We start from the raw sequence: 23,043 nt of genomic DNA, 5'->3' as shown, positions 1-23,043 counted from the left end.
AAATTTCTCCTTTTGACGTTTTTGTTTTGACAGATTGTCCACGTGCGTTTGACAACTTCATGAACTTGTGCAAATGTTTGGCGCATTTTCAATGTGCATTCGTGCATTCATTGTTTCAGTGCGAAAGTGATGTAATTGAGGTTATACTTGATAGTTTTCGGCATTTAATTACATGATTTCCTTCTCTGATTGTGCATTAACCTAACATATTAAATAACTATTTTACAAAAATATTATTTACAAAATGTTACGTCGTACCAGCCAGAGCCTGTTACGACTTCAAATACTTAGAAGCAGGCAAATCAATATTTGTGTAATTCCAGTAAGATGTTCGATGGCGGTTGAATACAGAAATTTCAGTTGTGGTTTAGAAAGGAATAAGAACTTAATCTACAACTATAGCACAAGTAGTAATGCAAAAAGTTTGGAATTTGAGAAGGCTTGTGTGGAAACTTTAGAGTCGCTCAATGATTATTTTGAAGAATTAGTGGAGAATTCAGAACACTTGAAAAGTGCTGATGTCTCATATTCGGTAATGTTTAGTATTGTTACTTATTTTTATTATTACTTACTCATAAGTCGTTGAAGTTGTAATGCTCCATAATGTTTTGCATTATAATAAATGTTTGCTCATGTTATAGTCAGCATCAATGCATCGGGATGGTTCAAATGCATCCTATAAATAATTAATCATTACATAATCGCATAAGCCAATATGCAGTTGAAGTGAAATAGCATAATATTCAAATAAAAGTTAAGATAAACGATAAACTAATTCTTACTACTTCTAATTTATTTTCATCTTTTCGATTAGTTCTACATGTGACCATTACTTTTGTAATAATAGTGTTTGATCATATTATAATCTGTATTAATTTTCTGAAAGTGTTTCATCCTAGTTTAACAAATAAAGTGCTTTCAGTATATCAACCATTGAAATAAAAATATTAAGCGAAAGCAAATATGCTCATAAAGTAAAATAACATGGTAGGGCAGGGCGGGGCACAAATGTTCATTCAACTTTCAGTAGTTATACTGTCTAAACCAAATGTACTTAATGCACTGAAAGTAAAATAGCATGATATTATTCAATTAAAAGTTGAGATAAACGATAAACTTATTTTTACTATTTCTAATTTATTTTCATGTTTTTGATTAGTTTTACGTGTGACTATTACTTTTTTCAAAATAGTGTTTGCTCATATTATATCTATATTAATTTACTGAAAATATTTCATCCTAGTTTAACAAATAAAATGCTTTCAGTAAATCAACCTTTGAAATAAAAATATTAAGCAAAAGCATATATGCTCGTAAAATAAATTAACATGGTAGGGCAGGGCGGGGCACAAATGTTCATTCTACTTTCAATAGTTATACTGTCTAAACCAAATGTACTTAATGCACTTAAAGTAAAATAACATGATATTCAAATAAAAGTTAAGATAAACGATAAACTAATTCTTACTACCACTAATTTATTTTCATGATTTTGATTAGTTTTACATGTTACCATTACTTTTTTAATAATAATGTTTCGTCATATTATAATCTGTATTAATTTAGTAAGTGTTTCATCTTAGTTTAACAAATAAAATGCTTCCAATAGCTCAACATTTAAAATATTATTAAGTGCAAACGCAAATGTGCTCATAAAGTAAATTAGCATGGTAAGGTATGCTACAAAGGTTCAACTTGACTTTCAGTAATTATACTTTCTAAATCAAATGAACTACATTATAACAAATAACACATATCAAACGATTATAGAAATTTAATAATAGTAGCGTTTTTTTTACTATTTGTCTAAAATTCATCTTACTCCGCCTATGATTTAAAAAGGGACAGCCAGGGGCAAACATATTCAATTTTTAATTTCAAAGGCATTTTACAAAATAATTTCTATATTATTTAATCAATGCATTATACAAATTATATGGTCACATTTTTTAGAGATCACACTTTATATAACTTTGGTCTGGTATTTTATCAGAAATATTCATCAACAAATTTAGAATAACTATTAATTTAATTTATCTCTTGCAAAATAGCTTTTTCAACTTAATTCACTTTTTTCTTATTGTTATAACTTTGCCAGGGTAAGGGTTTAGTTGGTCTTTTTTACCCCACACACATGTAAGCTTTTATATAGACTATATGAAAAAAAAACTGTTGAATCTAACTTAAAATAATAATACATCTTATTAAACAAATAACGTATACTTTAAAACTATATTCAGGTATCATTGTCCAAATAAACGAGCTCAAAACCAAAAAAACTACCAACGAAGAAAAACTTTTTTTTATGAATATTGATACGTGGCCTTTCACCTTCTAATAGCAACGCCGTAAGTATTATGGTGATGGCTTATTACACATCTCTCGTCTTCTACTTTAAAATAGTATGGTTAAAAATTACTATATGTACTTTAAATGTCTTTATGATAGGCTTTTTAACCCTCGAGCCTTTAAGCCCTGCTTTACCCTAATAATATAAAACTAGATAAACGATACCCAACATCATATTGCCAGTTCCATATTTAATTTTTTTTTACATTTATTTTGTTGAAGCTTATTACTTCTAAGTTATTTCAAATATATTGAGTGATTTATCCTAGTTAATAAAAAAAAATAAGATGCTTTTAGTAGATGTACCTTTGAAATATCAATGTCAAGCGCAAAATCAAATTTACTTTACAGGCAAAATAGCATGATTCAAATAAAACTAAACGATAATCAGCATTATATTGCCAGTTTTGTGCTTCAATTATCTACATTAATTCTTCAAATCTTGTTAATACTTCTAATTTATTTTCAAGATTTTATTGTATTTTACATGTTACCATTATATCCAATCTTTTACATATAGTACCAAGTATTTTGACTTGCATTAGAAAAGTAAAGATAAATTTCATTTTGATTCGTAGACTTCTTATTCTCTGAATTATAATGTTATAATTTTTTTCTAGGATGGTGTGTTAACTATTAACTTTGGTGAACCATATGGAAGCTACGTAATCAATCGTCAATCACCAAATCAACAAATTTGGCTGAGTTCGCCTACTTCTGGGCCAAAACGTTATGATTTTATAGCAGATGGTTCTGGTTATTGGCTATACAAACATGATGGAATGTCAATGCATGAATTATTACAAAAAGAAATTGAACTTATAGTAAAATCTAAAGTGGACTTTATGAATTTAGCTCATGGAAGCAGATAGACTGATCTAAATAGGGAAACATATAAATAATCATTTAGAATATTAGGTCTTTCAAATTTTACAATATCATTTTAATAAAATATCATCATGGAGGTAATGGAAGAAGGCAACCTCATGGACAGAGTTCCAATCTTATTGCAGAGAGATATGCAATATTACCAAGTGAGTTTTATAGATATTAATGAGAGTTATGATTTGACTGATTGCCATATTTTTAATAAGATATTGTAATGATATTAAAGTTATGTATAGTACAATTATACAATTTTATATGATATGTTTTTGCTTCAATTTTATAATCTGTATTTTATAAAAATAAAAATGTTTTATTTGATGCATGTGTATTTTTCTTATTCATTTCTACTATATATTTTCTACTATTTATTTTTTTTATATATTTCTGATAACATTATTTTGCATTTTCTCTTTGATCAATTTTGATTTTTTCTTATTGTACTTACATTTTTACACTCACCTCTGTTAATTTGCAATAAACAAATAATATAGTAAGTGTACATTGACAATTTTTTTTCAAACTGCAAGTTTATTTTTGTCTAAATATAGCAAAAACAAACTGTGTTATCAGAAACCATTTGTCCCGGAGTCGTAGGTGGTCGATTAGATTTTCCACGATCTGCTTCTTTCGCTTCAGTCAAAATCGTTACGTGGTGGGAAGAAGAATATATAGCTGCTTACAGAAGAGGTTCTGGATTGCTTGAAGGTAATTTATCAATAACAAGTATCGAAGATATAATCAACATAAGTAATTAATAAAGAATATGAATGGTTTTGAAGCATTGATATACAAATTTTAAATTAAGCATTTTGTAGTTTTAGCAGACAAGTAGCGCATATGTAAATCAAAAAATATTATTGGTTATATGAAATATTTACACGCAGTTCATGCAATTTGCCACAACGCGAAATGCCACTTACAACTAGTTTCTCAAATTAAGTGAACAACGAAAGTTTATTTTATTCTGATATACTGATATGCATTACCATTATTGACTACTTTCTATTAATTAACTTAGTTTTATTGTCTTACTAAATCATAAAGTATTGCATCGCAATATTTAACTGATGGTATATTTGACAAACTATGGACACTATACGCCTATTAAAAAAAATTTCGTCTAAATGTGTTATCTATAAAATACTGTAATATTTTTAAAAGGAGGTGTAGCAGATGCCACAGCACCTTTAGAAGATTTAGAACTTAAATCTGGGAGTACAGATGAATCCGAGAATGAGGGTGCAAACGATAACATTATAAGAGCATCCGATCATGAAACAATTGTTAGCATGATTGCAAAATCTGCAGATCAGTTATTAGGTAACATAAAATATTACAATATTTTTTCATTATATTACTGTAGGGTGTTATTTAAATAGAAGTAGTATGCTTGTGTTTCGGTGAAGTTTCGGTGATCTTGTGCGGAGAAGTTACTGATTTTTGAACGATGCAATGTCGTTTACTAATTCCTATTAATTTTCGAGTTCCGCATTATGATAATTTCTATGATGATAAAAATATGCATGTGTTCAAATATATTTAAGAATATAATTTATTTGTTGCGTGAAATTTTTGTTCACTTTACTAAGCAAAAGTTTTTTGTTGTTACTATTTGAAAATTTGCCTTTTCACATTTTTTATTTTCTTCGCCTGAATTGGACATTTAAATATGCCTGAATTGGCGGAGTTCAAAACCGGAGTTTTCAATTGATAAAAAATTAAAATGAATGTATCCCATGTTGATAACGCAATAATCAGTGAGGATTGTTTATAAAATTTATTTATTATACTTTATGTTCTTTATGTAGTAATAAAGTAAGCCGAGAACAAATGAGAAGTACATTACCGATGTACATGCGGATATATGTTTACTTGTATCACTTTTTTAACATCAAATCAAATCCAAAGAAATTTGTGATAATATAGTTTTTAATTTATTGACTACTAATCTTTACCTAAGATTATATATATATATATATATATATATATACATTTTTCGTTTTTATATATCTTATTAACGATGTCTTGAAAAGGTGTTGTGGCCGATGCAGCAGGGCCTTTAGGTGAGTCAGGAACTACAGAAGTTCCTGAGTATGTTGGTGGATGCGGTGGCATTATAAGAGCATCTGATCCTGGAAAATTTGTTAGTATGATCACAAAATCGGCCGACCAATTACTAGGTTAGCAGATAAATTATTTTAAAAACTTATCACGATTGCTATTCTTATTTAATTGGAGTTTTAAATATAAAGTAAATTTTTCGTGCATACCGCTTCGTTATCTCACCGTCAGTAAAATAATTCAGAATCATGAAAAAAATGTAACGCTGTATTAAAAATCATTTTCAGAGCATTTACACACGTTATCACAAGAAGCTTTGGATCACGCCGATTTGGCAGTACTTACCGCCACAATTGGTGCCGCCGCGCTTATAAGAAATTGTTTATTTTGTTATCTACAGCGTGTCACACAAACCAAGTGTCGTGGACCGCCAGGTGAAAAATCGGGTTCTCTAAAAGTTTCCCATAAACAATATTCAGAAATGGCAGAAGCTTTAGCTGAACGACTACTAGATTTACACTGTAGGCTGCTTTCACTGTATATCTTACAAGATGCTGATTGTCTTGACTGGGAGAATCCTCAGCCGTTTTTTGAATCTGAACGCGGTTCATACATAATACAAATGTGGTGGCTATACATGAAAGGTGATAATAGTATTTTAGAATCAATAAGAAAATGTATTTTTGCTTGCAAGATGATAACGGAAGTATTTCACGATCCATCAAAAAAAATCGAAATATTCGTATATAGAGCGATTTTGTTTATTAATAAAGAATAACTAAAGAATACACTTTCTTTTATGGTATAAATTTATTGAGCACATATTATTATATATGAAAATAAGCCTTCGTTTATTCTTTCAATATACATGATTTGATAACTAAGTGTATCTAATGAATTATTTTATTTATAGGTACGCAGCAGGATTTGTGGACAACGGTGCCTCCACTAATGGCTCAAAGAGTATTTCAAGGAATGTTAAATGAAACTCTATCTATACTTACTGTTAGATATACCCAAGTAAGTTATTTTTTATATAAAATAATAGTTTCAGTTAACCATGCGCACGAATAAGGAGATGAATGGCTAATTTATATTATTAATTTATTGATATTTTTGCTGTTGTGTTTAATATGTGTAATGTTTTATTTGCCATTACGTTGATTGTCATTAAGTTTAATAAGATAGTCATAATTATTTCATAAATTATAGGTACATAGGATCTAGATTCTTGTATTTAAGGAGGTATTCTACTGTAGAATTTTGAAAAAATCGAAAGTTTTTTTTTCATATTTTCAAAGTTTAGTTATTCAGAAATATGTCATTAAAAGAATTTTTCAAAATTACTATTATTTCCCGAGTTATATCCGTTTTAGTGACGTGGCCTCGGTTCGGGTCCGACCGAGTCTCAAAACTTTGAACGCGTTTTTCTCGGAACTACTTTTTTCGAGCTGGCGGTAAGGATATCTCGAGTTCTAATGAACCGATTTACTTCAAATTTGGAGAGGATCTTCTCTATACATCACTTTATCGCATAGACCTTTCCCAAAACTATAACTTTTTATTTAGTATTTTTAAAAAATTCGGAATTGTTAAAAAAAAACATGAAAAAAAATTTTTTTGTTCAAACTGCCGCCATTCAAACAAAAAAATTTTTTTTTAACTTATCCAAGGTTCATACGATAGCGGCATCTATAATAATTAAGAATCCATCTATTTTTTATGTTTCGGATCACCAGGAGGGTTGGAATCATGCACGCCATGACACCCTCGTTTTTTTTGAGCTCCCACTTTGACTGCTCATAACTTTGTGAATTCTAATTTTTTTTCTTTGCTAATTTTTTTTATGTAATAATAAAATATCAATAAACAAATGATAAAAAAATCGATATTAAAAATATTATTTGTTTCCTTTATACAGCGCTTCAAAAACCGGGCAAAATTCATGCTTCTACAGTAGAATACCCCCTTAAATCGTTCCATATCTAAAATTAATGATATTACTGAATAATAAAAATTCCAGACGTGTCCCAGCAGAGCTCGTGCTGACTTGCTAAGAGTCGATTTAGGAAATTTGCTGCTTTGCTGCGGGGAACTACTGCCCGCTGTCTGCGAAAGCGGCGAAGCATACAGCGGCATCAATTTGGCAGCGGAAGATAAAGCGGTTCGAGACATACACGCCAAATGCCAGGAACTTATGGCCGGATTGGTTTTGAGGGGCGCTCCACTTTCTACTTTGTACAGAGTTAATTAATTATTTTGCAAGCTTTTTAAACAATTCTTCACTACAGTATTAAAAATTTAAGCGACAAATCAAAATTATTTATGTTTCAGGTTTTTCGTAAGGATGTTGATCTAATAGGGTTATTTAAATCAAGAGGTAGCTGTGCGAGTCCATGGATAGTGATGACGAACCCACATCTCTTCTCCGCCGAGTCCGGAAATCAATTTGCAACTCGTATGCTTGATCTAACGCCAGGAGCAGCTATTGCATTGGAACTGAAGGTCTATTTGGCGCAGCCTCAACCTACTTGGCCACTGCTGTTAAAAGTAAGTTTAGAGAATCATTCATATAAGTAGTACAAATTTCTGTCTGATCTGATACAGACTAACAATAAGTTAAATTCAAAGGCATTTATCATACATTTTTAAATTATTAGGTAGAAGTAAGTTTAACATAGTTTGCATCACAATAGTTATTTTCATCCTGTATTTGAAATTGATACACGTGATATAATATGGCTTATGATAATCGAGAGGAAAGATACTGTACTATCAAAACAAACTTTTTCACATACAAATTCTGATAAAAAATATTTAATTTAAATTTCAGTTATTGCTTATGCGCGATTGTGCAGTATCTTCTATAATTCTACATCATTTAATTAATTATTTACCTATGTCTGATGATATGGACGGCGGGTCGGTAACATCAAAGAAAGTAGTTATCAAAACTCAAGCTTGTGATGGATTTCTTTGCACATACGATTGCTCGCCTTCGATGGATGATAATAAAAAGTAAGAGTTCAAAATATTTTATTTCTGAATGATTGTTTAACTGTTATTTTTTTATTTTATTTATCATAATTTGTGATTGTTTTGATTGGGCCAAGTAGTCGTCGCAAAGATCATTATTGGGACTAATAACTAGAGAACATGGATTCTTAAATTACTGATCATTTATTTAGGAATGAATAATTAATCAGAGCATACACTTTTATTCTACTTGTTTAACGATATGCCAACAACTACGATAATCTCAATGAAAAATATAATAAGGTAAAATATAGAGCACACGCATAATACACATCTTTTTTATGATTTTGGGGTACCGCGATGTTTGAAACATTCAATAAATGTTCAGAAAAAAAAAACAAAAATATCCGTTATATTTTTTACATCCGTTCAATTTGGTTCCGTACTATGGATCATATTCACCGATTATACTTACCAGAGTTAGTTTTCAACGTAGCTTTGGTCATGGTTTAGATTTAGAAGATCCGTATTCATTTAAAACGAAGTTTGATGTTTGATATGTTTCAGCGCACAAAACTGATGATCAGCAAAATAAAATTACTTACAAATAATTTTTTAATGTTCAAAAATTTTATAGATAAAAAATCTGCACACGGTTATATTTGTTATGCATAAAATAATTTAACTCTAAATAAACTTGTTTTAGTTATTTGAATAATATTTGAAGCGACTTTATGATTAATTTTATTAAAACATTTTGTAATCTAAGTTTCTAATATTATTGGTTTCATATAATGGTTTCTAACTGAACTATAGATTGCTACAGTTATTTAATATACACCATTACTTATTTAATATAATTTAAACGATTTATTAAACTTTAAACAAACCAAACTCATGAACTTCATTTTTTTTATTATAATGCAGATCAGGCATTCAAGATCCTATAGGAGCAAATAATTGTGCCGTCGTAGCCAGTCTCATTTATGTACTCTTGATAACTGGCAGACCTTGCGATCTTCAACACACCATTGTATCAGCGCTGGACAAATGCAGGGATAAAACATGGGCGGACTGTTTGGATAAAACTCAAGTAAAAAATCTATAATTCGAAAAAAATCATTTGTATTAATAGACAAAGGGGTCTACAACCAATGATTTTTTTTTAGATGTGGAATCAAAGAAGGCCACCGTGGCTGGAGGCAACATTGAATTTAATATATCCTATAATACAGCCAATCGTTCAATCATTGTGTGCTTATGTACATAATGGGTCCAGTATGTATCAAGTATGTTATATAAATAGTTAAGCAATTATGCATGTTCCTAAATCTATAACGGTATTTCTCAAGTTACTTATTTTTGCAATTTCCTATTTCAAAATTTAGACCTACTACTAAATTTATGCTGAAAGCTTAGTGATTTCTATTCGGACTTAAAAATACATATTTTGTTCACAATACGATTACTTTCTCGAAGTTTTGTCATGATTCTGTTACTCGAATGTAATACTTTATTTTTATTTCTTAATGTATATAGTTGTAAATTACAACTAATTAATCAGTTGCTATTAATTTTAACCAATATTAACTAATATTTAAAATTAATATTAACCAATAAAAATAAATAATAACTATGCACACATATACAGGCTATGTCACAAGCTTTAACCTATTTCACGGAGTTGCTGATTTGCTTACCATCCTCAGTACTAACATTATCGAACTTTTTGACGGAACTCTTACCAGCCAACATACACCCTATGGGACAATCAATATTTCTTCAGTTGTTATTGTCTGCCTTATACACGGAATTGATAAACTCGTCTGAAAAACAACTTATGATTCCTGGTCAAGTTCCAATAGATGGTAAAATTCTTCTAAATATCCGTGATCAATTGGCGGAGGCATTATGTTATATCGATGAAGACGATAAGCATGCTCAGCAAATGGCAGAATTTGTATCTCGTGTTCAGGACGCTGGTGTGGAGGACATGGTTGGAAATTTAGACGGAGATATTGCACAAATGGATAATTTTATGTTAAGTTTCGGTACCACATTAAATGTAAGTGCTTAACTGAAGCAATATTTTTTATTGTATAAATAGGTTTCAAAGATATTAAAATATGTTATATTCAGTTTAAGTAATTATCATAAAAATTTTAATTTTCAGATTGAGGATGAAGAGAATAAAAGTGCCAATTCAGCAATCAATCAAGCTTGCAAGGATTTGGGTATAGAATATACAAATTATGCTCCAGAAATGTCTGTCAGCGATGTACTCATGACATTTTATGGGAAAAAGTGTGTTAAGGTAATTTAAGCATAGTATTAAAATTATTTACCAAGTTCATAGTTGATAGTATGAAAATTTATTTTATATAGATCCAATATTTTTAACTACTTAGCTCTGTACATTAATTAACAAATTTTTATTTCTTTGTCAGATTTTGCACGATTATGTAACTTGTAATTCTGTTTGGATACTGCAAAAGTTAGGGGTTAGTGAAGTTCCTGTTAACGATTTTGAAAATTTTCCTGGGCAATTGACGACTCCTCCAAGAACTAAACTTCTGGAAACCATGTTTTATATTCGCCACAGACCCTTCGATCAGGTAAATCACTATTTTTTAAATGCTTTTCTGTTTTATTTTTCCGTAATTAAGGGGCACAACTAGTGTAACCGCCTAAAAAAAAGGTGATTTTTGGGAATTTATATTAAAAAAACTACTTTATCAATCATTTCAAAATTTCAGGAATATATTTATACATGTATTAAGAATGCATAGTAAAATTTTTGAAGAAAAAAATTAAATATTTTTTAAGTTATCGTCGATCTCCAACGACGCGACAAAAAAAGGCACTTCACTGCGGCAGTGATTCCGGCCTTCTACGTGGATGAAATTAAAAAAAAAATTCTTGTTAAGATTCGATTTCTTAATTCGAATTTCTTAATCGACTGCCAAAATTCGATTCTTCATTTTACGGAGAACTATATATAGAACATGTAAAAAAAATTGATAGTGATCGGATCATTTGTTTTTGAGTAATCACTGCAGCAAATTCGGAAAATGCTGTTTCGAGAAAAACGCGTTTAAAAATTAAATGTTCTTTATACTATATAGTATATAGTATAAAGAACATTTAATTTAACACATTAATGTAGACGAATAAATAAATATTTTTTTGAAAAAACGAAAATTCCGGGTACTTTTTGAACAGACCTCGTATAGTATACGAGTATACTATATATACTCTTTAAATGGCTGTGACTCAAAAACTATTTAAGATATCAATTTAAAATTTTGGTATGTTATTTTTAAAGGTATAGCCTATCGAAATATGGAAAAATTGAAAATTCGATTTTTTGAAAATTTTACACTAGTTGTGCCCCCTAATAAGTTCCGCCATACTTATTATTTTGTTGCTCTGTAGATGGACTAGCTTTTTATAAAAATTGTTAAATTAGCACAACTGCGAAAATAAATAGCCCTCACCTTGCACAATCAATACTCTCTTATTTAACTTAAAGCACAACTTGCATAGGTATTATTCTATAATAGTATATTATTGAAAAGCAGTTGATTAGCGTTGATCATGGCGTTCTAGAGGTCGACTTAGGGGTTACTTGGCTATAATGTTCACAGATTTTTTTGGTAAAGGAAAACGCATCTTATTGTTTGGCTTCTCTATTTAGATTAACTACTGATACTACTTGCAAGTAGTATCTTATCGTTCACAACTATCACGGTTCGTAAATTTGTATTGCTTAGTTGCCGTAGTTTCTAGTACTGAATATTTTTGCTGTTATTGTTTAATTATTTTTTTAACTATTTCTTTTTTTGGCGAATGGTAAAATTATTTGTCAAACGAATTTTATCATAAAGTTCTAATTGAACTTCCAATTCAAGTTTGTAAAGTTTATTATGTAATAATAAAGATGCTGATGGGAAGTTGGCAGCCGGACTGGTCGGTTTTGCTCGACACACCACTTGGCTTAACGCGAGAAAGAGCTTGGAGTCATATTTCGAAGAGATGGGAGTTTCGAAATCCTCATCTATCATTACCTGATGCAGCAATGGTGGCGCATATCACCAACAAGCTGAAAATTTAGATTATTCAAATGGAATTGATTTTCCAAAATAATAATTCGCATTTATTCATGTTTAGTAATATATTATTTTTTATATATTATATTAATAAATTTAGTTAAATGACTTTTTAACAAGATTCCTCTTATATGGATATACTATATATAGACTGATAAATATGTTGTAATTGTGTAATGGACATATTTGTATATATTCGTTAACATTATTAATAGTTTTCATAATTTTCTGAACTTCATAAATAATTTTTTGATAGTATTATTTATACATTTTATTAAGTACTCTTTTGTCAAATAGCTAAATACTACAGAAAGCGCAATACCTTTTATAAAAAATAGTTAACTTATGACTTACAAATTTAATTAAACAATACTAAATTTCAAAATCAATATTCGTTATTTTAGAAAACCAATTGTGCACTAATAATGAACTAAGTAATTAATCGCCGTTTTTAATCTATTTTTTACTATAATTTTTATGATATTGAGTTAATATCTACAATATTGTCTAAAATTAATATTGGCTTTGTTTATGGATACTTGTACAGATTGATTGGGCCAACTCAGTTATTATTTTAATATAAGTATTTTAGACGGTTAATAATTAATAGGGTTAATTTTTTGGTGATAAGTAATAATAAGTACAATAAAAATATTATACAAATTGTATATAATGCACGTATATAAAGTGCTAAGAAACCTTTTTGCATATTCTGAGAATGACTTGTTATGAGAGGTGCTTGTTTAGCGAAGTTTCTATGATGGTATATTATATGAATATGGTTCGAGTCGCCAAGTACGATCTATCATATCAAATTATCGATTTTGAAATGTATATTATTTACATTGTCAAAAAACTCCATGAACTGGCGAATTCATACGTATTACATTACAATTATTTTTTATTCTATTTTTATTATTTTTTTCTAAATATCTAAATACTCAAAAATGTACAATTTTATCTTATTCACTTCTTCATAATATAAAACATCATTTAAATCTAGATTCTTTGTTACGTTTTATTAGATTTATATAAATTATTAAAAAAGAATTATTAAGAAACATTTTATCTAGAGAACTCACTATAATTATTGTTTCTTACTATATTTGCTTCAATCTTCATTGACAATATACCCTTAATAGTCTTTGGATTCGATATGTATGAGACTGGATTTTTTCTCGAAGTTTTTATCAGCATTGCGTGATTGTTCCTGGCATTTTGCTTTTGGTCTTTGCCGCTCGTTCCCATTGTCTAGCAGCTTGTTGGACAAATCCGGGGCTGGTTGGAGTTATTTCTGATTCATGACAGTCTCCCTGTCTGGTGATTACAGCCCTGTCTCCAGAAGTCACTCGAGAGAAGACGGGGCTCTGTTTAGTTGGTAAAATGACGCTGGTTACTTGTTCTAACCTATTTAAATAAAAGAAAATCAAAAGTAATAAATTAGAAAATTAATACATAGATTACAAATTAGATAAAAAAATATTCCATAGATTGCTGTTTTTGTTCATATGTAATATTGTTCAGATAATTATCATTTATGAATTGATAAAGTGATCTTTCAATATAAGTAATGTTGATGCTGTTTTTTAGTTACCATCGCAGCAAGTTTGATTTGATTTATAATTATCCGAGAATAAAAGAGAAATATTGGATAAAAAGTAAGAATAGTCAAAAAAATAGATGAACTCTTAGAGTTCTGACCTTTGCGGGGCTGGTTCTCTCGGCAGAACAGCAACCATGTGGGGCTGGTATTGCGATGGGTGCTGCTGTTGTTGGGTTTCTAGTTGTTGCTCTTGGTATTCCCGTTGTAAATTTGTTTTCTCCTTTTCTTGCATTGACTCATCTCTAATGGAACCAAATTTCGTAAATTGAGCCACACCGTCCGTGACGTCGTCGAATCTAGCGTATCCGCTCGCGGGTTCTGTCTGTGAACCTTGCGGATATTACATTGATTTAATAAAAATAATTATAAGCTTACGATCATCTTTGCTTATAAAACCTAATATACAAATAATTACACAGGTCCACAAAAAATTGTCTGTTGTGGGTGTGCGACATTTGTTTTCCAATGTATTTTTACTGTTTACCACTAATCTAAAGTCAAAATTGGGGGTCTAACTGCAAAAACAAAACGGAGAAAAGTGAAAAAAACAAGTACAAAATCTCTAAATACCCTCAGTAATTTGCAAACATATTTACTCCCCATTACCTCTTGATAATTTAATAAAGTAAAGAAAATATGTTCGATACTTAACAGAGATGACAAATGCTTTGCAGAAATCCATTGCATAGATCATTTATAGATAAAAGAACCAGAAAATATTTTTTTATATATCTTATTTTGGCTTTAAACCCGTGGTTACGTTGGATAACATGTCGCACACCCAGCACAGCCAACTTTTTTGCAGATCTGTCTAATTGTTCTATTATTATAAATTACATTCATAATTTACTCTGTCTGAAAAAAGAAACAAATTCAACTGCATAAACTTGTTTGTCTTTCTACAATGTGGCAAAATTACTTTGCTGATTTGTGTTTGCTTAAATTTTGTGGAAATGATTCAATCTGTATACAAAGTCGAGAAAAGAAAACACTATTGGTTAGAATTATTACCTGATACTTTGAGTCCGGAACTTTTCCGTGCAGCGTCTACGATAAATAATGCAGCAACTAATAATGATAAACATCCTAAAATTGCTGCGTTGTCTAAAAGATTTTCTGGTATTGAGTCGAGCGAAGCCAATTCTAAAGCACCTAGAACCATAAAAATAAATAAACCCATAAAAGATAATAAAATATAATGTAACAGCATAGTCTCTTAAATAAAGTTTTGGCTTTGCCAATTTGGCACATATAATATTGCAAATGCACTCATATTGTTTTTATCACAAAAATACAAGCTAAATGTTTCACAAAAAAACTCATAGCTTGTTGAAAAAAAGGTGAAATAAAATAACGCAAAAGTTAGGGATCTATTTTTCAAGTATTATTTATTTAACGCATAATTAATGAAATAATTTGTTCGTGCGTCCAGGCTTGCAACTCATATTGAATCATAGGCAGTTTGCTATGAACTGAAGAAAATTTTCGATTATTTTTTTAGTTGTTGAAAAATTTAATAAACCTTCTCAATTTTTCGAAAAAACAGCTATAATTTAATCTCTATGATATTTAAATATTGATGCTGACTTCCAAAAAAGTTTAAAAATAATTTGTGTACCATTTATTAATATCATTTCTAATGAAAAACCGAATCAAATCAAAAAGATTAACACTGCCACGCACCAACTATTACTATGAAAATAATTTTTGGCATCAATTATAAATATTTAGGAGTATTTGCTTACGGTAAATTATAAAATTACAATACCGAAAAGTAATGCATTCATGCTTTCATTAAAAACGAGTTTGTTTTTAATTTAATCACCTAATATAATAAATAACACGGCGCCGATTCCTAACAAAAACTTTTCCGCAACACTGCCCGCTCTCGAAGCGCTACTACCGGAAAATATTCTTCCGAAAAGTAGTCCCGCGGTGATAATGACATATCCTCCATATACTGCGTCGGCCAGAGATGATCCTGCTTGGCTCCATGTTATATTATTCAGCAGGGACCATTCTCGTGATAATTTTTGGCGCAGGAGAAAACCTCTTGAAGCCTCATCGTCTGTTACTCGTTTGGTCGCCACGCAAGCACCGCAAAGTAACTGTAAAATTAAACTGTGACTAGTGGTGTATGGAATCGCGTCTAAAGGCAAGTTGCTGGAACTTCCAGTACTGTAATGAAATAGTCGAGGAATTTTAATGTTTTTAGCCTGAATTAGAATTGAAATCCAAATAATTTTATATATTACAAAAAAAATTGGAAATAATTTTTTTAGCGTCCCCCAAAAACTAATCATATTTTCACACTCTCACAAGCATAATGTTTTTTTCTAATTAGATAATCCGTTTCCTTAATTAGTGCTATTTTTTTGTATATTTTGCTCCCTATCTCCGAAATGACTAATCGTCAATACGAACCGATTCTCGTGAAAAATGTGGGCAAAAACTGTATGCACACATATATACACACACCCATACATTTTTTCTAAGATATGCCAAGATGATTTGAAACAATATAATGTATTAACTCAATTTTTATTTAATTGTGATTTATTTTTATTATAGTTTTAAAAAAAGATATAAATAGCTTTCCATAAAAGTTTAAAAGTGCAAAATTATCCAGACGAAAGAAATTAAAATTACACCTTGGTAGCAAATAGAAAAATTGTACATCGAACCAAACAAGAGCAATTTTTGTATTTTCTAAAATTTGTGTCCTTGTGAGATAATTGAAATGTTAGTTAGCCATAGTAAACAAGTATAGATTGTTTCTCTAAAACACAATTTTTTGTTTTTGTGAGAGAGTTTTTTTTTGTTAGTTTTCCGTACTTAACAAGTACAGATTGTTTCTTTAAAACACTATATTTTCAGTTTGTTCGTTAGCAAAAAATTATTACAAATGTAGCAGAATAATATTGGGGATTTTTTTTAGCATTATAGTTAAAGAATATTAGAACTCGTTCAAAAAATAACATCTTTAATTTTGTCTACTCTAAACTGACGATAATTCAAAATTCATTGGATTACTTCGAAGATAATAAATATATATATATATATATATATATATATATATATATATATATATATATATATATATAAAAATTTATAATATGAAATCGTTATCAAAACGTCTTATATCAAATTCATAGAATAAGGTAATAGTCTGTTCAAATGTTTAATCAATAACAATGATGCCCAATTGTTTTAAACAATCGCTCTTCTTGTTCAAGTCATCCATCTCTATTGCTTCTTGAGTACAGTAAATCATATTATATGTACCGAAACCAATAAACAAAAACATCACTTATATATTTGTTGATTTATATTTTATGAATCAAACTTTGTTTTCAAATGAAGATAATAACTAACTTTGCAGTTCTGTTTAATAATGTCACGTAATAAAGCGATGAATTCAATGTATTACCCATTAATATTAAGAGCTGTCCGCTGTCGCAAGTATTATTTTAAAGTTATAATAATAAACATCGTTTTACTATAATAACTGCAAAAATCCTAATATATATACGAGGTGTGTTCAAAAAGTACCCGGAATTACTAATAATTAAATTTCGCGGGTCTGGAGTGTCTGATTGTCAAATTTTTTTTTTTATTGTGTTGGTATACATGCCCCTAAAGTATGATGAAATTTTCAGCTATATTCACTGTTTACTTTGTCTGTGGTAGTCGCTAAGGTTCGACGTGTTTTTCTGAGCTCGGCGATTTTTACAATGGAAGAATTGAAAAGTCAAAGAATTTGTATTAAATTTTGCGTAAAAAATGAAATAAAGTGTTGCAAAGTGCAAAAATTCACCAGATATGGCTCCGTGTGACTTTTTCCTATTCCCAAAGTTGAAGAGACCCATGAAAGGACGGCGGTTTTCCTCGATTGAAGAAAATCGCTGAGAGTGCTCAAGGACATATCAAAAAGTGAATATCAAGGGTGCTTCGAAAATTGGAAAAAACGCTGGCATAAGTGTATTATATCTGGGGGGGACTACTTTGAAGGGGACCACATTAATGTAGACGAATAAATAAATATTTTTTTGAAAAAACGAAAATTCCGGGTACTTTTTGAACAGACCTCGTATATATATATATATATATATATATATATATATATATATATATATATATATATATATATTGATAGACACATACCATATAATGATTTATTAATAGACAAAGTTCCATTTTGAACGATGTAATATCTATAGATAGATATTGACGTAAAAGTCAATTTTTACGTTCTATTTTCTAAAGCATGTGCTTCAATATCATTTAACTTAAACTATCACGAGTGAGGTTTTCGAATACTTATTGATGCAGAATGACAAGAAACCATTAACACAAAGAAAATGTTTATAAAATTTTAATTTTAATTTCTAGCTTTAGCTTCATTTATTAATATAAATAGACATAGTTTGGTGACCGCAAAATAAGCGCTTCCTTACATGTAATAGTTATTAGCATTTAATGCAGCGGGGCATCCATGAATAACGTGATCGATTTTTGAAGGATTTTTGGACCCTCTCCCTTCCTTGGTGATACGTGGTGATATTCGAAATTACCTTCCTCTCTCACTAAATATAACGTGTATTTTTAGTTACGAGAAAGAATTGTAACATTTTTGAATTTTTTTGACGTAACTTCAGGTAAAAAATAAATACACGTGATACCGCTTTCATCCCCACGTGATATTTTGTCATTTTTGCCAAACCTCCCTCCTCCTAAAAACCTCACGTGATTAATAAACGCCCCCTCACCAGATTTATCTAAGTTCATTAAGCAAGGAGAAATTTCTGTTTTTGCCAAAAAATACGTTATCCTAGTTTATTTTCTAGACATTTCAAGTCATTTTTAATCGTTTGAGATCGAAATTTAGAGCATAGAAAAATAGAGAGCATATTTTTAACCATTCGTTGACGTTTTTTCAAGATACAGTTACACTAATTTCAAAAATTTAAAAGTGATTTGATGAAACTCTTTAAACGCTTGTATTGATTCGTTTTGCAAGACGATCAGCCGAGGCGTTTCTTTAGAATTAACAAGAAAGTACAAAAATTTTAGTCCACGTCTAATTTTGAAAATTCTAAAACACTTTAAGACATCAGTTGGGAACCGTGCAGTTAAATTTGTGGTAAAGAACGGAAGGATGTTTCCTCCATAATATTTCCCGTAGCGCAAGTTATAGTAATCGCAAAAAAAATCGAAAATGAAAATTTTTATATATCTTTACGTATCAAAAGTTTCTGAACATTTTGGCTTACCTTAGAAAAAATGGATGTGTGTGTGTGTATGTATGTATGCAAGTGTCGATTCATTTTTTCGCCGACGTTTTGGAGACCAGACCTATCAACCGTTTTTGGGAGACCCAAGCGTCCGATGTGAATAATTCAAAAAATATTTTACTTGTATTGATGAAATAAAGAATTGATTAAATTTTTAGGAAGGCAGGTGCAGCGGTTTCGAAGATCTGATAAAAAATGTAAAAAAATGTCATTTGGCGGTCAAAAATGATCATTTGACAAAAGCACATTTTGTATACATTTCTGAGTTCCATAGCAAGATTTATAATGTTTAACAATTAGACTGCAACGCGGCGCTTACGTGCTTTGACATTTTGTCTCTAAAACAGCTAAGCATTGGATAAAAAAATACCAAAAATTTTGTGAAAAAATCAAATTAAAAAAAACATTTTTTTCAAAAATTTTAAAGTTTTCAAAAATCTATTTTTTCAAAATAATCAAAAAATTTTAAAGCTTTTAAAAATTTTAAAAGATATGGAAATTTTCAGCAGTTTGCCTTATAGCACGATTTTGATAATCTGTATGATGATAAGGTAAATGCTTTAAATGATTTATGCTTTGTATGATGCTTTATTTAAAAGCTTTGTATGATAATAGAGTAAATGGTCTAAAAGAATATTGTAAAACATTATGGGCCTCATTATTTATAAATTTTATAAATTCATTAAAGTTTGGAATAATGGCACGCGCTTTTGAAACATACACCGTATTTATTCTAAAATGTGCTCTATAATTAGTACAATTACATATTATAAGTTTGGTTGTAAGATATATATTAGAAATCTTTTTGAATAGTTATTAGTAAAAAGCGAAAGCTTTATTTTCAAACAAGCAGTTGACACCAATAGTGTATCTAATACTCTGTGTCCCTAGAATTAAACAAAAGAACAATATTTCAGTGATTTCAAAATTTGCTGTAACAATATGACCATAAGTATTCATTTATTTATAATTCACATCATTTAAAAAAAAATTCCTTCGTGAATAATTTCTCAACTGTTATTAATTTCTCCGATCAGTTCATGGTCTTCTATTATTATAATCTGCTGGGATTTCGATAATGAGCAATAATAATTAGCGTTGAATAGATCATGTGAGATGTGAGAGTGATAGTGTTTCTATTCCGATATAATTAGTGAATTTCAATGAAAGCGTGAAGAATCTTTTTTCTTAATATGCATTATGCATCGCAAATTGATTAAAGCTCGCGTGGGAATAATGAATCTTTGTATCTTATGACGTTCATAATTAAACTAAGATCGAGGTATTTGCTTCATTGTTTATCGTGACATGACTCAGAATGGAATAATGATTTTGTTTTGTAGGATTTACAAATAAAATATAATATTTGATCGATATATTTTTTTTACTAAAGAATTCGTGTCAGGTTTTTAGGATTCTAAAATTTCTCTTATCACGAAATTATTTTGAAATGTTATGCTACTGTTTAATTTTTCAATTTTACAGCTATATTTAACAAATGTGCATTTAGTAAAATCATATCCTTATTATTGATGTAAATTTTTGTAGCTTTTGATAAATCGCATATAATATAATCATATAACAATTGAGCATTTGATAACAGAAAATAGTAATTTTTCATTATTTTAAGTTTAACGGTTATGTTTTTATTTTATTGCGATGTTCATGAAAAAGATGTCCCATAAACTGCTTGAAAATAAAAAATTATAATAAAAATAAAATACAACCGAAAACTCAGGAAATATTACCATCTTTGATTTTTTTTATTAGTTAGTATAAAATGATTTAATATATAAGCAAAATGATATAAAATGAAAATTCAAGAATAATTCACATCGGATCTTATGTACTATATGCAAAGTACATATATATTAAAATCGGTAGGGACTTCCAACGGATTAATTGCATAAAATGTTTTTTCTTAATATTCTCAATTTTATTTACAACTGTCCAGTTAAGGACATGAATAAATGTTAAACACGGTATTTATTTAAATTACCAATGTCAACGTTTCTAGTTTTGTTTCTCAAAAGTAAGCATAATAAGTTACTAAAAATATTTTGTTTATAAAACTCTAGCAATTGATTCTGAATATTTCAATACGTTTGTTATAAATATTTTTTGTGTTAAAATTCAATTAAATAATTATTCATTTGTGATGGTAAATTGATGGTTAATGGTAGCTATTAAAGGAGTATTCTAGTGTATAAATTTCAAAAAATCGTTTTTTATGTTTTCAAAGGTTAACTATTCAAGAATATTTGTATTTTTAAAAATTTAAATTGTTTTCGGAGATACAGCTATTTGACCATGGTAATCCTCTTCTGTTTCCTACCTTTTGCGGTTTTCTCAAAACTGTCTTTTTCAATACGATGTCCACGATTTCTCTGGGTCTACTACAAATTTCCATTTTTACTATTTTTAAAAATTCGAGAAACTCAAAAAAGTGGTAAGAAAATGTTTTATTTTTCAGACAGTCGCCACTTTACCAAAAAAAAATTCAACTTAATCTTAGTATAGTATACCTTTGCAACATCATTCTAGATTAATAATCTTTTTTTTCATTTCGGATTACTAGGAGGAGGGTTGCAATCGTGGCCATGGTCACGTGTCAACTTTTTAAAACCCGTCACTTCAATCACTGCTATATTTTTCACTGTACTGTAACGTTGATAAATCAATTATAAAAAAATGATTGCCTGCTTTTTACGATGATTTAAAAATGACCTAAAATTCATGCCTCTACACTAGAATACCCCCTTAACGTAATATTTGACTTATGTATATTATCAAATTTTGGGCCTTATTTGTGAAAAAAATGTGCACATCATTTAAGATTTGGAACGGAACTATGTATATATAGATATATTTTTAAATCTTTATTTTAAAAATTCAATTTTAAAATGTCGATTTGAATAATGTAGCGAAAGTTTTACGGTTGTGATTAATTTGATCGTTTGAAAAGCTTATGAAAATTGTAACTGATACCTTTATCATTACTCTATCATTGTATGCATTTAGAATTGATTATATTAATTTAGGAATTTGTTAAAAATACTAAAATATCTCAAAGAATATAATACAAACAAATAATAATTTTAGCATTGGTAGAGTTGCGGAGTTTAACTTTAATCAATTGAAAAATATTTAATATGAAATTTGTTGATTATTTACAAGTTTTTAAAATAAATTAATAAGTGGAATCCAAAACTAATATTTGTTATAGTTTTGTAAATGTAATTAAATGAACACGTTAAACTGCAATTAACTAATCGAATCACAAATTCCATAAATTTAACATGAAATTATAAAAAAATGTTCACATTCAAAATTACTTGATTCACTTAATTTGTACAATAATTCACTTACAACTTCAAACACTTTGAGTGCCACCCACTTGTCACACACCACCATTATTACAAATGCTTATGGAATAAGATCAATAGCATCGTTAATCATTAAAATTTGTAAATGTTATGCGAACCGCAGACGTTTAACGTTATTTAACACAGTCGCTGTGCCTGGTCATTTGCTAGTGCAAGTTTTGCAAACCGCGGCTAAATAACCAGCCTGAGCATCGGCTTTGCCTACACCTAGCTAGATAACCACTAACAATACAATAATATTATGCAGCGAGGCCGATCACGCGAACTCTATCTGTTTATTACGGCGGCTCCGAACCCGTGGCGCGCGGTTATAAAAAATTCCATCTATCTAAACTAATTTCCAGTCAAAAAAGGATATACTAGTAACTACATAATAC

At 29.3% G+C, this 23,043-nt stretch overlaps 3 protein-coding genes across 3 annotated transcripts; 2 read left to right on the top strand and 1 right to left on the bottom strand.

Annotated features, from left to right (window-relative positions):
• The first annotated feature begins 42 nt into the window (after nucleotides 1-42).
• On the top strand, nucleotides 43-3,357 carry LOC113377229 (frataxin homolog, mitochondrial-like). The gene is made up of 2 exons (XM_026617469.1): nucleotides 43-532; nucleotides 2,970-3,357. The coding sequence occupies exons 1-2, from the start codon at nucleotides 245-247 to the stop codon at nucleotides 3,219-3,221; spliced, it is 540 nt and encodes a 179-aa protein (XP_026473254.1). The 5' UTR covers nucleotides 43-244; the 3' UTR covers nucleotides 3,222-3,357.
• On the top strand, nucleotides 3,309-12,388 carry LOC113375081. Its single transcript, XM_026615029.1, has 14 exons — nucleotides 3,309-3,383; nucleotides 3,786-3,942; nucleotides 5,310-5,417; nucleotides 5,586-5,942; nucleotides 6,212-6,318; nucleotides 7,322-7,543; nucleotides 7,633-7,848; nucleotides 8,132-8,316; nucleotides 9,202-9,367; nucleotides 9,444-9,563; nucleotides 9,926-10,339; nucleotides 10,448-10,588; nucleotides 10,722-10,889; nucleotides 12,215-12,388. The coding sequence occupies exons 1-14, from the start codon at nucleotides 3,309-3,311 to the stop codon at nucleotides 12,386-12,388; spliced, it is 2,610 nt and encodes an 869-aa protein (XP_026470814.1).
• Nucleotides 12,389-13,573: 1,185 nt separating this feature from the next.
• LOC113375080 lies at nucleotides 13,574-15,981 on the bottom strand. The gene is made up of 4 exons (XM_026615028.1): nucleotides 15,948-15,981; nucleotides 14,998-15,138; nucleotides 14,085-14,316; nucleotides 13,574-13,790 (listed from the first exon to the last, which is right to left on the bottom strand). Exons 1-4 carry the CDS (start codon nucleotides 15,979-15,981, stop codon nucleotides 13,574-13,576), a joined length of 624 nt encoding a protein of 207 aa, XP_026470813.1.
• Between the last annotated feature and the right edge of the window lie 7,062 nt (nucleotides 15,982-23,043).

The sequence above is a fragment of the Ctenocephalides felis genome, unplaced genomic scaffold (assembly GCF_003426905.1).
Source record: "Ctenocephalides felis isolate EL2017-DRISC unplaced genomic scaffold, ASM342690v1 CF-g0.4_SCAFFOLD_01886, whole genome shotgun sequence".
In the NCBI taxonomy this organism is placed as follows: Eukaryota; Metazoa; Arthropoda; class Insecta; order Siphonaptera; family Pulicidae; genus Ctenocephalides; species Ctenocephalides felis.
Note: the sequence above shows the minus strand (reverse complement) of the source record. Positions and strands in the feature narration are given on the sequence as shown.